Genomic DNA, 17,114 nt, shown 5'->3' on the forward strand with positions numbered 1-17,114 from the left:
CTGTCAGCGTAACTCTCCCTCAGGTAACCAGACCTTTGTTGACAGTCTCACAGACACACAATCAGTCACTGTCAGCGTAGGTCTCCCTCAGGTAACCAGACCTATGTTGGCAGTCTCACAGACACACAATCAGTTACTGTCAGCGTAGGTCTCCCTCAGGTAACCAGACCTTTGTTGACAGTTTCACAGACACACAATCAGTCACTGTCAGCGTAACTCTCCCTCAGGTAACCATACCTTTGTTGACAGTTTCACAGACACACAATCAGTCACTGTCAGCGTAACTCTCCTTCAGGTAACCAGACCTTTGTTGACAGTCTCACAGACACACAATCAGTCACTGTCAGCGTAACTCTCCCTCAGGTAACCATACCTTTGTTGACAGTTTCACAGACACACAATCAGTCACTGTCAGCGTAACTCTCCTTCAGGTAACCAGACCTTTGTTGACAGTTTCACAGACACACAATCAGTCACTGTCAGTGTAGCACTCCCTCAGGTAACCATACCTTTGTTGACAGTTTTCACAGACACACAATCAGTCACTGTCAGCGTAACTCTCCTTCAGGTAACCAGACCTTTGTTGACAGTCTCACAGACACACAATCAGTCACTGTCAGCGTAACTCTCCCTCAGGTAACCATACCTTTGTTGACAGTTTCACAGACACACAATCAGTCACTGTCAGCGTAACTCTCCTTCAGGTAACCAGACCTTTGTTGACAGTCTCACAGACACACAATCAGTCACTGTCAGCGTAACTCTCCCTCAGGTAACCATACCTTTGTTGACAGTTTCACAGACACACAATCAGTCACTGTCAGCTTAACTCTCCTTCAGGTAACCAGACCTTTGTTGACAGTCTCACAGACACACAATCAGTCACTGTCAGCGTAACTCTCCTCAGGTAACCATACCTTTGTTGACAGTTTCACAGACACACAATCAGTCACTGTCAGCGTAACTCTCCTTCAGGTAACCAGACCTTTGTTGACAGTCTCACAGACACACAATCAGTCACTGTCAGCGTAACTCTCCCTCAGGTAACCATACCTTTGTTGACAGTTTCACAGACACACAATCAGTCACTGTCAGTGTAACTCTCCTTCAGGTAACCAGACCTTTGTTGACAGTCTCACAGACACACAATCAGTCACTGTCAGCGTAACTCTCCCTCAGGTAACCATACCTTTGTTGACAGTTTTCACAGACACACAATCAGTCACTGTCAGCGTAACTCTCCTTCAGGTAACCAGACCTTTGTTGACAGTCTCACAGACACACAATCAGTCACTGTCAGAATAGGTCTCCCTCAGGTAACCAGACCTTTGTTGACAGTTTCACAGACACACAATCAGTCACTGTCAGCGTAGGTCTCCCTCAGGTAACCAGACCTATGTTGACAGTCTCACAGACACACAATCAGTCACTGTCAGTGTAGCACTCCCTCAGGTAACCAGACCTATGTTGACAGTTTCACAGAGACACAATCAATCACTGTCAGCGTAGCTCTCCCTCAGGTAACCAGACCTTTGTTGACAGTCTCACAGACACACAATCAGTCACTGTCAGCGTAGCTCTCCCTCAGGTAACCAGACCTATGTTGACAGTTTCACAGACACACAATCAGTCACTGTCAGCGTAACTCTCCCTCAGGTAACCAGACCTTTGTTGACAGTTTTCACAGACACACAATCAGTCACTGTCAGCGTAACTCTCCTTCAGGTAACCAGACCTTTGTTGACAGTCTCACAGACACACAATCAGTCACTGTCAGCGTAACTCTCCCTCAGGTAACCATACCTTTGTTGACAGTCTCACAGACACACAATCAGTCACTGTCAGTGTAGCTCTCCCTCAGGTAACCAGACCTATGTTGACAGTTTCACAGACACACAATCAGTCACTGTCAGTGTAGCTCTCCCTCAGGTAACCAGACCTATGTTGACAGTTTCACAGACACACAATCAGTCACTGTCAGTGTAGCTCTCCCTCAGGTAACCAGACCTTTGTTGACAGTTTCACAGAGACACAATCAGTCACTGTCAGTGTAGCTCTCCCTCAGGAAACCAGACCTTTGTTGACAGTTTCACAGACACACAATCAGTCACTGTCAGTGTAGCTCTCCCTCAGGTAACCAGACCTATGTTGACAGTTTCACAGACACACAATCAGTCACTGTCAGTGTAGCTCTCCCTCAGGTAACCAGACCTATGTTGACAGTTTCACAGACACACAATCAGTCACTGTCAGCTTAGAACTCCTTCAGGTAACCAGACCTTTGTTGACAGTCTCACAGACACACAATCAATCACTGTCAGCGTAGCTCTCCCTCAGGTAACCAGACCTATGTTGACAGTTTCACAGACACACAATCAGTCACTGTCAGTGTAGGTCTCCCTCAGGTAACCAGACCTATGTTGACAGTTTCACAGACACGCAATCAGTCACTGTCAGCGTAGGTCTCCTTCAGGTAACCAGGCCTTTGTTGGCTGCCTCGCAGACTAGTCACTGCCAGCGTAACTCTCATTCAGGTAACCAGACACAGACAGACCCACAGTCAGTCACTGTAAGCCTAACTCTCATTCAGGTTACCAGACCTTTGTTGGCAGTCTCACAAACACACTATCAGTCACTGCCAGCGTAACTCTCATTCAGGTAACCAGACACAGACAGACCCACAATCAGTCACTGTAAGCCTAACTCTCATTCAGGTTACCAGACCTTTATTGACAGTCTCACAAACACACAATCAGTCACTGTCAGCTTGGAACTCCTTCAGGTAATCAGACCAATGTTGACAGTCTCACACACATGGAAACACCTTCTGTCACTGTCAGCCAAGCACTCCTGACATCGTATTGCTGAGACTGTTTTGTCTAACAAGGCCTTAATCTTACCACAGACTGAAGAAGAGACTGGACATATAGGGTAGAGGACTTAGCTTATTCACATTGATGTGCACAATAGTGTTCACTCAGTTATCTGGTTAATGAGATAATAAGGTATTTACCATATAATGTCATTCAGCATATATGACAACAACCAGCATACAAAAATATATTGGCAGAAATGAACATCATCAAAAGTTAAATATACTAGTCAATAACACACTCTTCATTTACTTAATTCATTTTTCGTTTCAGATATTTGCAATTTGCTTTGCTCAAAATTTACGCAACGACATCCAAGCCCAGAGGGCGAAGTGGGGATGACATGAGGCAGGGGGACATGAGCTACTACCCAGACACAGAGCCCAGAACTCACGCGATTCACGCCATCACCGTGGCAACCAAACGCTACTCTCTTAATGAGTTCAGATAAATTTTCTGCAGTGCTACTGTCATAGGTTCTTCTTATCCAGATTAGCTGTAAGATAAGATTTTATATTTTACATTTTAGATGTTTTTTAAAAATATTTTTAATCAAATCTTAATCAAAATATTTTAATCATGATGCTGAGTTTGTGTGTTTTGCTCTATTCTTAATCATTCAGACATCCTCTGTTTTATGCAGTTGGTATATTTTTTATGATATCAGACTAAAAAGTATTAAATGTTCCGTAGAGAAAATATTTGCCTCTTAGGTAATAAGTTTGTAATTGACTAATTTTTTGTAACATTTATTCATGTTTTTGTAAAGAGGTTTGCCATCTAACTGAACCAATTTTAAATGTTAATTAGAATGAAGTTTTAAAAATAGAGTTTCATCAGCTAAGAATGTCGGCCATGTTTGGGTAACCTGTCCCCCACCCCACCAACACGTTTCATCTTACCATTGTGTACATCTGTTTACATACATCTATATATACACATGATATACATATTATTTTATTTATTTAGTTCAAATATGCATATGCCAGACACTCCTGTGTCTTGAGTTAAGGAGGAAAACAAAACCATTACTTGTGTCTTAGCGCATATCCTGACTGTGTCTTTTTACCAAGTCATTTGCGAAAATATTGAAATATTCATTTCTTAAGATCACCTCACATTTCTACCTGTATAAAACAAATCATCATTGATTTACAAGGTTTGTACATTTGTGGAATATTTGGCTAAAAAATCAATCACTGGTTCTCAGGAAGTGAAAGACTGGTGCAGAAGGAAGACTGTGTTTTGAAGTGTGAAAAAAAGTATGTACCTGTCGAGTTGTCACACTTTGTCTGATTTCAGTACTGGAATGGTTTTTTACTAGATCAAGTTTACAAATATGGATTTGCCTGGGAACCAAACCTATTTTTTCAGCCTTATGTATGGCTAGGATCGAAAGCTCAAATCACTTGTGATTTCAAGACAAAGGGATGTGATTTTTCATTGATATTACTTCATTTTAATTGTAAAAAATGTCATTACCCTGTTAGAAATATATATACATTTTGTTGGATTTTTAAAAAAACTGTCTTTAAACATGTTGTAATTCTGTTGAATGTCATGAAGATATTTGGAAGCTCTTACAGTGGTGCTTTCAAAAGAGCCAAGGGATGCAGCGTAATGTTTGTGATTAATGATTGCTCCAGTCTGAAACCAATGACAGAGATTTATTTTCCTACTGAAATCCGTGTTCACTTGGATCAGTGTAAACCAGTGCTGATGTTATATTTTAGATGAGTAGTGGTCCAACAAATCATTGTTTCAACCTCATGTTTCATCACTTTATACTCTTTTATACTGATTTTGTTTTTGTCATGGCTCAAATCATGCTTGCTGCTTTTTGTGGAAAAATGTCAAATTACTGTTCGCTTCAGGGAGGAGGAATCTGCGTTTTTGTGTTCACCGTTTTGTCACTTGTTTCAAATTTCTTTTGTTAATTTAACCAAAGTGATATACTCATAACCGAATGTCAAATATTTATACTCTCTGTAATGGAAGATAATTGTTTGCTTTTTAGATATTTAGACATGTATATAGTCAAATACAACAATTTATTCTGTGTAATTTGTGTATGTTGAAAATACAGCCATTTAGTTAGGTATATGTGCGGTGAAGGTATCTCTATGCTACTCCTTATAAACAGTTTTTTATATTGACATGAAGTTGTCCAGAAGGAGGAGCACGGAGTTACACTAAATGTACTAAATTAAGTGCTTATGAAGACAATTAATGAAGACAATTAAGCATGTATCGGTTACAATTCTACACATTCTGCCAGATGTGTTTGATAGATGGCGCCTGGTTGTTTTATGGTGACATATTGTAGTTGTGTATAAGCATTCCTTCCTACCCATTGTTGATCCATGTTGATCTCTGATATACTCTGATACCACATAGTCAGCTGTATAGTCATCAGTACTTGTGATTATGTATCAAACTGTTGTTTACATTTGAACCACCTATAACTGTAGACCACCTGGGACTGTTGTTCGCAGATTGACAAGAGAATGTTGTCATGTACTGGTCACTGGGAACTACCTTTGCTTTGACACACAAACAGGAACAATTGGGTAGCTAAGTGTTTGTCACATCCTGGGTCCTGTGAAGCTCATATGGTGTCTCCTGCTGTGATATTGCTGGGACTCTGCTAAAATCAAAAATCATAAGATTAGTAATCAGCTATTTGTTTTGATTTCAACTCATTAATCCAATTTTGGCCAGTAAAATGGCAATTACTTATGCACACACTTTAATAGGAGTATTTAATGCATCAAGAATTACCAAAATAATACAAGAATAGTACAGTAAAGTGTGGTTATCATCAACTAAAAGGAGTACCTTATTACTGCAGTTGTTATATGCATTTCAACTAAAATATACAGCAAGTGGCTGGGACGAAATATACAATAAATCTGTCAGTTTGTCATACAAACATAGTATAATGTATCTTCTATATGCTCCAGAATAACCAGATTGTGACCTTGCTGGTGGTTAACATTTCACTACATAAACACTTGGTCTTCAGACAATACCAGAAAATTACCATGTTTCAGTTCATGACAACATTTCATGTCAATTTTGCGAACACACCCGATGATATAAAAGATTCATGTTATAGTGTTCATAAGGGAAAATGTTGTACATTGTTGTCATAGAGTTGCCTCCCTTTAGCACTCATTTGTTTTTAAAATTGCCACAAAAGAAATCATCACCTTAGTATAATCATGATGTGTGTGATTAAATACGGCTCAGATTATCTCATTAAAAGGCTTTCCGTATCAGGTTTGTAATGACATAAATGATATATATTGTAGGTAAAGAGCAGTAACTGTAGCCATTGTTTAATTGGAATACAACTCTCAACTCCAACAACTTACCTCAGTACACAGTTGTGAGCAGGCACAACCGGTCCAGTTGCCATTTATTTCATGAAAGTTTGTGGTTGATGATGTGTCCAAAATTAATTAGTTGTCCTGGGTATGATGTAATGTCATGTCTTTTGTCCGTCGCCTGTCAGGCATTTTGGCCTTCTCTAAAGCTACCTTTGATTATGCTTAGGGTTAGGTTAGGGCTAAATGAAAGGGTTTGATATATTTTTAAAAATCAAATGCTATAGTTGATATGGTCAACAATCTGTTAGACATCTTTACAGTCTACAGAACTATCATTAAAACATCAATGTATTATCTACCGCTTCTAATAAATATCAATCTACTCAAGTCAACTATGTCTGCTTTTGATTGTCTAATGTACTATGCTATTTTTGATGATGTAGGCTTGCATAAGACAAAACATTATGGATGTCAACTTCTTTATTGTATACACAACGTTTCTGGGCTATTCCTTGCCCCTTCGTCAGGTGACGAACATGATAAAGGAAGGTGAGCTACAGGTTATAAGTGTGTGTTTTTCTAAGAAGGCTTAGGGAAGTGCTGATGATGGTTTATGATTACTGTATATCTGTGATAGGGTTCAGGAGTGGTTTCCCCTGTGGCAACACCAATTCATCTCTACGTGTGTCTTTAGGGGCACCTGTTATAGTGCTAAATCTGTTTATTATGCAATTATTTTGAGTCACTGTTTTCAGCAGTCAGACTGATTCATTTATATATCCTGACACCATACCATGCAGATGATACAAGATTGGGGGTATGGTGATACTCACTGATAAATATTTCACAAACTGTTAATATATTATTATTTTGATAGCCAGGAACATTTCATACACCTTTGTATTGTCTACATGTAAAATTCAGCTGTATAAAAGCCTGACCATAATTAATATTTTGGTAGATTTCCTTCTAGAATGCCCACCAAAACTCCAAAAGTACTTACAGAAGAAGAAATAACTGTGTTCACTCCCAAATAATTCAATTCAATTAATTGTTGGAGCCTAGTGTTATTTTTAGACCTTATGATAACCTAAAATTTCAAGCAAAATTCCTTGTCTTGTGTTGCCATATTTACATAATTACTGGAATAAAATGTTTGAGTGAAGTAATGTAATTTATTTGTCCAGGAGAGACTTGCAAGTTGAAGGTTTGGTCAGTGGATGAGGACATGCACACTCTGATTTTGAATGCAGTGTTTGAACACAGCCTGCTTTTATTAAAACTGTTTTCTAACTCAAATACTCCAGTCATTGAAGTTGGCTTCACATAGGCCCTGATTCCATATTATAAAACACAGGTCCTTACTACACATATACAATACAGTTTGCTAAAAATTCTTTTGTGGAATTACCTCATACATTTTTGTGTGAAATTGACAGTTTTTACTCTTTTTTTCTTTTTTTTAAAAAAGCAAAGGATCAAACCCTAGGGATTGAGAATTGTTTTTATTATTATTTTTTTTTAAATATATAAGCCCTGGTTATGTGTAGTAACTGCAAATGTATGGGTGGGATACAGTGTAAAAAAATAGTAAGCTCCAAGATCTGATTTGGATGCGATGGCAGCTTGAGGTCATGTTTTGATCATGTTGATAGTTTGAACATGAACTGATAGTGTTGATCACTGCTGCACTGTAGGAAGTGGATTAACACTGTGTACCTCTACACTCTTGCAATCACCCTTCTACAGTCGCTATTGTGTTACCCCAAATTCCTGCTTTATAGGCAACGTTACAGTTGTGACAAGCGTAGGGCATGAGAGGCCATTGTTTACTGTTGGTTAATAGTCTACCACTAACTGTTGCTGTCATTTATGGCAGACTTATGTTGCTATGGTCACAAGCTGTTTACAGGATTTTGTTGTTAATGCTCAGATGAGAGAATCAAATGTCACTGCAAGATATGGCAGTTTTCAAGAATAACTTGCAATGGTTTTGAAGGAAATTGCTCAAATGAAAGCACTTGTTTGAATGTTGACATGTTAACTTTTTGTCTGTAGACGTGTAATGAGTTGCTTATGTCACTGATGAGGTGTACACCTCAAGATCAAAGGTCAAGGAGTGCAAAAAAATCTTGTACACCTGGCTGTTGCGAATGTCATGTTAACAATTTTATCTTTTGATTTCATGAATTTGCAATACATATTTACAGTAAACTATTTATATATGACAATTAGATCTATCGTATGACCACCATTGATGTTGGCATGGTGACTCAAAGTGAACAGGGTTAATTCTTCAATCATTGATATGAGGTCATTATGTCTCTACACACAGGTCAGCCAGTATTTTATGAATCTTTACAAGACGGCAACTGGCCAATCAGAAAGCCAGAATCTTTAACAAGTAATGATAATATTTTATGTGCATTTGATATCAGCCTTGTTGTACAGGAAGGAAGAAATCAAATTGGTCATCTTCCTTTCGGAAGTGAGGAAGTATGTTGTCAAAGAAAACAATTTATTTTATGATACACAGGCAACAATTGAATTTTGACAAAGACAAAATAAAAACATCAAGGCAGGGTGCAATGATTATCCTTTATTAATCAGTGTTCAGATCCCAGATTATAATTTACTATTATTATCAATGTGTGTGATAGAAGTAAAATATATGTTATTATATCACTTTAAACTTACATCCAATCAATTCTATGTCTTTTTTTATATATATCTTATATTAAAAACAACAACCAACATATATAATACCTAAAGTATTATAATGATTGACAATGAAATGTACATAGCTGCATGTTATGTGTCTTGGTGTTTTGTTTTCCTTTCATACAGAGCTGTGTAACCCATGTGTTGTGTTGGTAGATCTTCTTTTGGGAAGGTAACACAGGCCGACTTGGGCAGCCATTGCCAATACAGTCATACCAGCAGTGGCGACTGCAAGTTGTTTTACATTTTTTAAAGTTTTTTTTAAATTACATCCACTGTCAAGTACGAAAATTATTATCACACATTAGTGAAGCCACTGGAAAATATATTTGAGGTTCCTTTTGGACCAGACCTTGTGTCAACTCGACCTCTTGATTCCTTTTGGGGCTGTGGGGTAGCCTAGTGGTTAAAGCGTTGGCTCGTCACGCCGAAAACCCGGGTTCGAATCCCCACATGGGTACAATGTGTCAAGCCCATTTCTGGTGTCCCCTGTCGTGATGTTGCTGGAATATTGCTAAAAGCAATGTAAAACCAAACTCAGTCAGTCAGTCAGTCTTAATTCCTTTTGATGATTATTTACAAAAGTGAAAAGTGACAGTGCAATATGGTTCACAATCAAAATGCAACAAAATTTGGTGCTTATATTTTTGGGGGTTAATGTTCACATTTTATTAAAGAATGCAGATATCCAAACTTCAAATATCCTAATCATGTTTTGATTGGCTCATTTGTTATTTCTTGATATACATAAATGTCCAAATGAAAAATTTAATAATATGGTTGGAATGGATTTGATATTGTCGTTATCTCTCAGTTGGAACAAAGCGCACAAATAGTTTTAGCTTGGCAGTCAGAGATAAGATTTCCTTGAAAACTTGGAATCAAATGTTCTTTTTATGATACCATTTTTATGTTTTGATGATTTCAGGTCTAGTCCATTGATGAGTACATGGCTTATACATAAAAATCCAAAATATGAGGAAACATAATTTACATGAAATACACAATGCCATTTAGAAAGTGGTCAAATGTAACATATGTCATATTTGGGATTACACTTTCTTATAAAGTACAAATTCTAGTACTTTTTTAGTTGAGCCCCATCCAGGATTCGAACTCACACCCTCAGAGTCAGGCACCTAATCACCAGCACACAAAGTCAGCCGCCTAACCCGCTCAGCTACCGCTTTGTGTGCTGGCAATTAGGTGCCTGACTCTGAGGGTGTGAGTTCGAATCCTGGATGGGGCTCAACTAAAAAAGTACTAGAATTTGTACTTTACTAAGAAAGTGTAATCCCAAATATAACATATGTTATAATTTACATGGTTAGGATATTTAAAGAGCATTTATCACCCATGGGAGTTATGTAGACCATAGGCATTGCTGTAGAGACCTGTGTCATTTTTTTTTTCTAGTGACTGTTTTGTCCTGTGTGCAGATGGCAGCCCCAGGTAGTGTTGAATCTCTTGAAAAATAGGTTCAGTTCTGTCCTAGCCTGTTTTGCAATTGGTTGTTACTTGTATTTGGTTGTGTCAACTACTGCAATATTTTTCTTTCCACTTCAATTTATCATACATTGTTTGTTAGATGTTCATTACTAGAGAGGATCTGCTGAATAAACTTTCTTCTACATTTTCTTGCTTTTCTTCATTGATGGGAACAACTAATGGACTTTTGATAATGGACTTGGTTTGTTTGCGCCATACACTTACTTGAGGATTGTGTAAACTTCTAATTATTGAAGCACTGAATCTCTTAGTTTATCCTGGCACACTTTGAAATGACTGAAATAATTAATACAGGCCATTCCAAACAGAATTGTGTCGCTTATTGAAAAATGGGTTTTGTCTCCCTGGGTGAGTTGGGTTGTCACAATGAATAGATCTTGCCATCTTAGTATCATTACTTTATTTACAAAACACTTGAACTGTTGTATAAATGTCTTATTCAACCCCACACCTGTTTGTCCAGTATTAGATTCACGTAAACCTCAAATGAATGACCTAATGACCTAATCCCAATCAGTAGGCTATGACAGTGCACATACATGTAGGCCTATGTACCTGTATATTCAAATATTGTATGCAAGTCAAATGATCTTCACTGCATTTTACTTAATGAATAATGCCCAGTTATAACTCTTTTATGGGACTGGAGTACTGCCCTTTTAACTGCCATATAACCGACACAGCCAGGTCTCCACCGAACGTTACAGATTAAGTTGCAGCAGTTGTCAACTGGTGAATAATAATCACCAGATGTGAACCAGATATGCCAATATTCATGAAAGAAACGACTCACAAGAAATAATTTCCATAGGGACATTCACTAAGTCAGGGTCAATACAGCAACCGTTAGGAATAGACCTGGGCCAATGTCAGATCATAATGGCAATATTTAGTCATCCACACTGGTCAAAACCGTGTAAAATGCAACATTTCTTTTTCATATTTGTGAACATATTTTTTAATAATCTACAGTGAACAAATGTACAAATGTATTTGTGAAGTGGATTCAGTATTTAATGTTAATGCCAGTAGAATGATCAGTCTCCATTATCTGTAAAAACAAATTCCACAGGGCAAAATAGGGCGTATCATTTTTGATGGATCACTGAAAAATCAGTTATGACAACACGCTGTTTACAAGTATTTCCTGCCTACAAGTAAAGAGAAACGTTTCAGAAGCATTATTTGGCAACAAAATTGGCGCAGTTTGACTCTCTCCTCCCACATAATTATCAACATGATGTAGCTTTTGATGAAACTGGGATACCGCTTTGTAACAACATTGTTACATTGTTGTTCGATGCCTACGAATCATGCATGCAATTGGAAACACCTCTCCTTTACTTCCATGTACATTCCACAAGGCTGCAAGGACTGGATCATGTATGCTCCTCAAACCTGGTTCTATATGTTCGGCAACTCTGTTGCAAGGACTCAGTAATGAAGGTTGCTGAACCATCTAAGTTCCTCATGGTAGTGGCAAGGACTGTGTCAACATGGTTGCAAAGCCAGGGTCATGCACGTGCCTCTATATCTATAGGGCATGTAGTCTCCTTTCAATGGACGCAAGGCCTGGGTCATGTAAGTGGCTGTAGGTGGAGGCAAGGCCTGGTTCATGTAAGTGGCTGTAGGTGAAGGCAAGGCCTTGTTCATGTAAGTGGCTGTAGGTGGAGGCAAGGCCTGGTTCATGTAAGTACCTGTAGATGGTCGCAAGGCCTGGGTCATGTAAGTGCCTGTAGATGGTCGCAAGGCCTGGGTTATATAAGTTTATGTAAGTGCCTGTAGATGGACGCAAGGTCTTGGTCATGTACGTGCCTGTAGATGGTCGCAAGGCCGGGTTCATGTAAGTGCCTGTAGTTGGTCGCAAGGCCTGGTTCATGTAAGTGCCTGTAGATGGTCGCAAGGCCTGGGTCATGTAAGTGCCTGTAGATGGTCGCAAGGCCTGGGTTCATGTTTATGTAAGTGCCTGTAGATGGACGCAAGGTCTTGGTCATGTACGTGCCTGTAGATGGTCGCAAGGCCGGGTTCATGTAAGTGCCTGTAGTTGGTCGCAAGGCCTGGTTCATGTACGTGCCTGTAGATGGTCGCAAGGCCTTGGTCATGTAAGTGCCTGTAGATGGTCGCAAGGCCGGGTTCATGTAAGTGCCTGTAGATGGTTCGCAAGGCCTTGGTCATGTAAGTGCCTGTAGATGGACGCAAGGCCGGGTTCATGTACGTGCCTGTAGATGGACGCAAGGCCTTGGTCATGTAAGTGCCTGTAGATGGTCGCACGCAAAGGCCTGTAGATAGTCGCAAGGCCTTGGTCATGGTAGATGGACGCAAGGCCTGGATCATGTAAGTGCCTGTAGATGGACGCAAGGCCTTGGTCATGTAAGTGCCTGTAGATGGACGCAAGGCCTTGGTCATGTAAGTGCCTGTAGATGGACGCAAGGCCTTGGTCATGTAAGTGCCTGTAGATGGACGCAAGGCCTTGGTCATGTAAGTGCCTGTAGATGTACGTGCCTGTAGATGGCCTTGGTCATGTAAGTGCCTGTAGTTGGTCGCAAGGCCTTGGTCATGTAAGTGCCTGTAGATGGTCGCAAGGCCTTGGTCATGTAAGTGCCTGTAGTTGGTCGCAAGGCCGGGTTCATGTACGTGCCTGTAGATGGTTGCAAGGCCTTGGTCATGTAAGTGCCTGTAGATGGTCGCAAGGTCTTGGTCATGTAAGTGCTTGTAGATGGTCGCAAGGTCTTGGTCATGTAAGTGCTTTTAGATGGTCGCAAGGCCAGGCTTTGATGTTCGTCACGATGGTTGCAAGGGCTTGTAGCATGAGCTGCTCTTAAGAGAAATATTACAGTATGGTCTTTTTCCAGTTCTTTTGAAATTTCGGAAAAGAAAATTAACGGAAGAATATACGTGATAGTCTCTCTTGCAGGTCGCGAAACAAACCATGCCTTGCTATAGCTTTACAAGTCTTAATATATTCTGTTTCAGGGTAAATGCAGATATTCTAGGGGCTTCTTTCTATAACAGTTTTTATATTTGAGGACAATTTGTCTAATTTCTTTTTCGGAAATTCACGAGTACTTGAGAAATGAGTGTGATCCTCCAAAAGATGTTTAGAGCCCTGAATCTATTGAGATATGAGTGTTAAAGCACTCACAATGTCTAAACAATTTATAACACGTTTCAGTGAAGCTTTACATACAGCCGGGCAATGTTTACCACTGCTTTTACTCCATTTACTCCATTTATTTACGACCCGTGAAGATCCGGGTCAGATTTGGTATTTAGCAACCCATGCTTGTCGTACTAACGGGATTGGGTGGTAAGGCTCGCTGACGTGGTTGACACATGTCATCATATCCCATTTGCGTGGATCGATGCTCATGCTGTTGATCACTGGATTATCTGGTCCAGACTTGATTATATACAGACCGCCGCAATATAGTTGGAATATTGCTAAGTGCGGCTTTAAATAACTAACCATATATTTACTCCTTGTCAGTCTACTGATTTTTGTCCCAGTACTTTGTTTACACAGCGAGATACTCACTCATTCTTATACAGAAACAAAAACAAAACAATTCTAATGGCGCCTTGTCTTCTTATTGTGGCTGCTGGGAGGTGTTCTACTGCTACCAGCCTGTTGGTCCTGTAATAACAGCTGCCTTGTCAATATTGTTGGCAACAACAACTTCGTTAGCTTTTCAAATATTGAATATCAACTAGTACCGCATGTAGGTAGGGCTCTGCTTCCCTGGACAGGAATCCATATTTGTAGCTGAGGTTTCCGTAATATAAGAAATACATTTGTAATTTTTAAAAATACCACATGTAGGACCAGTATGTTAACTAAGGAAAGCATAGATCTGCCAAACATAAAACTCCGAATAAAGAGGGATACATAGTACCCCAAACCCAGTCAGTGTACCACCAAATGAAGCCAGTGTACCACCAAATCCAGTCGGTGTACTACCAAATCCAGCAAGTGTACCACCCCAAAAAAAAGTCCAGTCAGTGTACTACCAAATCCAGCCAGTGTAACACCAAATCCAGCCATTGTACCACCAAATCAAGTCGGTGTACTACCAAATCCAACCAGTGTACCACCAAATCCAGCCAGTGTACCACCAAATCCAGCCAGTGTACCACCAAATCGAGTCGGTGCACTACCAAATGCAGTCAGTGCACTACCAAATCCAACCAGTGTAACACCAAATCCAGTCTGTACTACCAAATCCAGTCAGTGTACTACCAAATCCAGCCAGTGTACCACCAAATCCAGTCGGTGTACTACCAAATCCAGTCAGTGTACCACCAAATCCAGCCAGTGTACCACCAAATCCAGTCAGTGTACTACCAAATCCAACATGTGAACCATCAAATCCAGCCAGTGTACCGCCAATCCAACAAGTGTACCATCAAATCCAGCCAGTGTACCACCAAATCCAAAACGTGTACCATCAAATCCAGCCAGTGTACCACCAAATCCAGCCAGTGTACTACCAAATCCAGTCAGTGTACCACCAAATCCAGTCAGTGTACCACTAAATCCAGCCGGTGTACTACCAAATCCAGTCAGTGTACCACCAATTCCAGCCAGTGTACCACCAAATCCAGTCGGTGTACTACCAAATCCAGTCAGTGTACCGCCAAATCCAGTCAGTGTACTACCAAATCCAACATGTGTACCATCAACTCCAGCCAGTGTACCACCAAATCCAACAAGTGTACCATCAAATCCAGCCAGTGTACCACCAAATCCAACAAGTGTACCATCAAATCCAACAAGTGTACCATCAAATCCAACAAGTGTACCATCAAATCCAGCCAGTGCACCACCAAATTCACTTGTCAGATTTTGTTCTTGATACCATACATCCAGGAAAGACGTGCTATATGTGCACATGGGGTTTTTGAGACAAGAAGAAATAATACTATGTGGATTCTCTGAGTATTTGCTATTTTTTCATAATATCAGAAAAAAATGAACGAAGTTCAATTCTGTCGAAACATCTGTTTTGAACACCACCTGTTCACCATACAAAATCTTCACTTCTTGACCAGAGACCATGTACCGAGGTGACCTTGGTATAGTCACATAACAATCTTCACCCGTGGGGTATAGTATGCATTGGTGAGCTAAGCGTTTAAACTAAGCCACAAACTGATGTATCGTCGCCAATCGAAGTGACTATTGATATAGTTGTATCACAATCCTCACACATGAGGTATAGTATGTGTTGGTAAGCTAAGCGCTTAAACTAGGTCACAAATTGAGAGAAACGGGTTTTACATGTTTGTTATTTTCATGTTAAATTCCACTGAGTCAAGCTTAGAACGAGTTGAATGTGTATTGGCCTCATGCACTCGTGTGACCCTACATCTGTCCGTACAGATAACTGTAAGACGCCGATACATATCCTACAAGGAGATTATACCAAACATAAGCCACAACACTGGTGCTCTCTTCCAGCAGCCCAACGAGGTCAAAGCATTGGTTGGAAGTGCTCTGTGTTAATGCAAGTTGTGTCCTGGTGTGAAATCCTGTGTGGCTCAGGTGCAACTGAAGCGTGAAGGCAGCGATACGAAGCAGGATGTTTGTGGTACACCATGGGCTTGCCGTGTTTCTGGCTATTCAGGATACGGATAAGGTTGTCGTTACACAAAGCGGTCGTAACGAAAAGGTGCTCAACCAGCTGTCCTCAACGATCGCTTATTCATGTTATTGGAACGGAGGCCATGGTCAGAAATACTGCATGAAAGAGCCGTTGTATGATGAATGCCCAAATCATTCCCTTCCAATACCGTTATATACATACGGATCTCGCTCCTACAGCGTTAGCATGTCTACCCTACCGCGTGACAAAACCCACATAGCCATCTTCAATGATTACAACCAATAGTAAGTCCCATTTATCGTCAGAAACAAACCGTTGTTTCTCCTACAGCACTAGTAACAGACAGGTGCCCCTGCTGTGTCACAGTCTCCCATCTCCCATCTCTCATCTCTCTCCGGATTCTGTCACACAGTCTCCACCATCTCTGACCTGACTCTGTCACACAGTCTCCACCATCTCTGACCTGACTCTGTCACACAGTCTCCACCATCTCTGACCTGACTCTGTCACACAGTCTCCACCATCTCTGACCTGACTCTGTCATAGTCTCCACCATCTCTGTCCGGATACTGACACACAGTCTCCACCATCTCTGACCGGATTCTGTCACACAGTCTCCACCATCTCTGACCTGACTCTGTCACACAGTCTCCACCATCTCTGACCTGACTCTGTCATAGTCTCCCATCTCTCTCCGGATTCTGTCACACAGTCTCCCATCTCTGACCTGACTCTGTCCCACAGTCTCCACCATCTCTCTGTCCACCTGACTCTGTCATAGTCACACATCTCCACCATCTCCGGATGACTCTGTGTCACACAGTCTCCACCATCTCTGACCTGACTCTGTCCCACAGTCTCCACCATCTCTGACCTGACTCTGTCACACAGTCTCCACCATCTCTGACCTGACTCTGTCATAGTCTCCCATCTCTCTCCGGATTCTGTCACACAGTCTCCCATCTCTCTCCGGATTCTGTCTCACAGTCTTCCATCTCTCTCCGGATTCTGTCACAGTCTCCCATCTCTCTCCGGATTCTGTCACACAGTCTCCCATCTCTGACCGGATTCTGTCA

The 17,114-nt window shown here is 40.6% G+C and overlaps 1 protein-coding gene across 1 annotated transcript in view; it reads left to right on the forward strand.

Annotated features, from left to right (window-relative positions):
• LOC124291678 (tetraspanin-5-like) overlaps positions 1 to 9,217 on the forward strand; it is a 38,423-nt gene extending 29,206 nt beyond the window's left edge. The window contains exon 8 of the mRNA XM_046728729.1: positions 3,147 to 9,217. Within this exon, the coding sequence (XP_046584685.1) occupies positions 3,147 to 3,215 (69 nt within the window). The 3' untranslated portion in view covers positions 3,216 to 9,217. The remainder of the gene's footprint in view (positions 1 to 3,146) is intronic.
• Positions 9,218 to 17,114: the final 7,897 nt, after the last annotated feature.

This window comes from Haliotis rubra, unplaced genomic scaffold (assembly GCF_003918875.1).
Source record: "Haliotis rubra isolate DU_JTF1 unplaced genomic scaffold, ASM391887v1 Scf5, whole genome shotgun sequence".
NCBI classification, from domain to species: Eukaryota; Metazoa; Mollusca; class Gastropoda; order Lepetellida; family Haliotidae; genus Haliotis; species Haliotis rubra.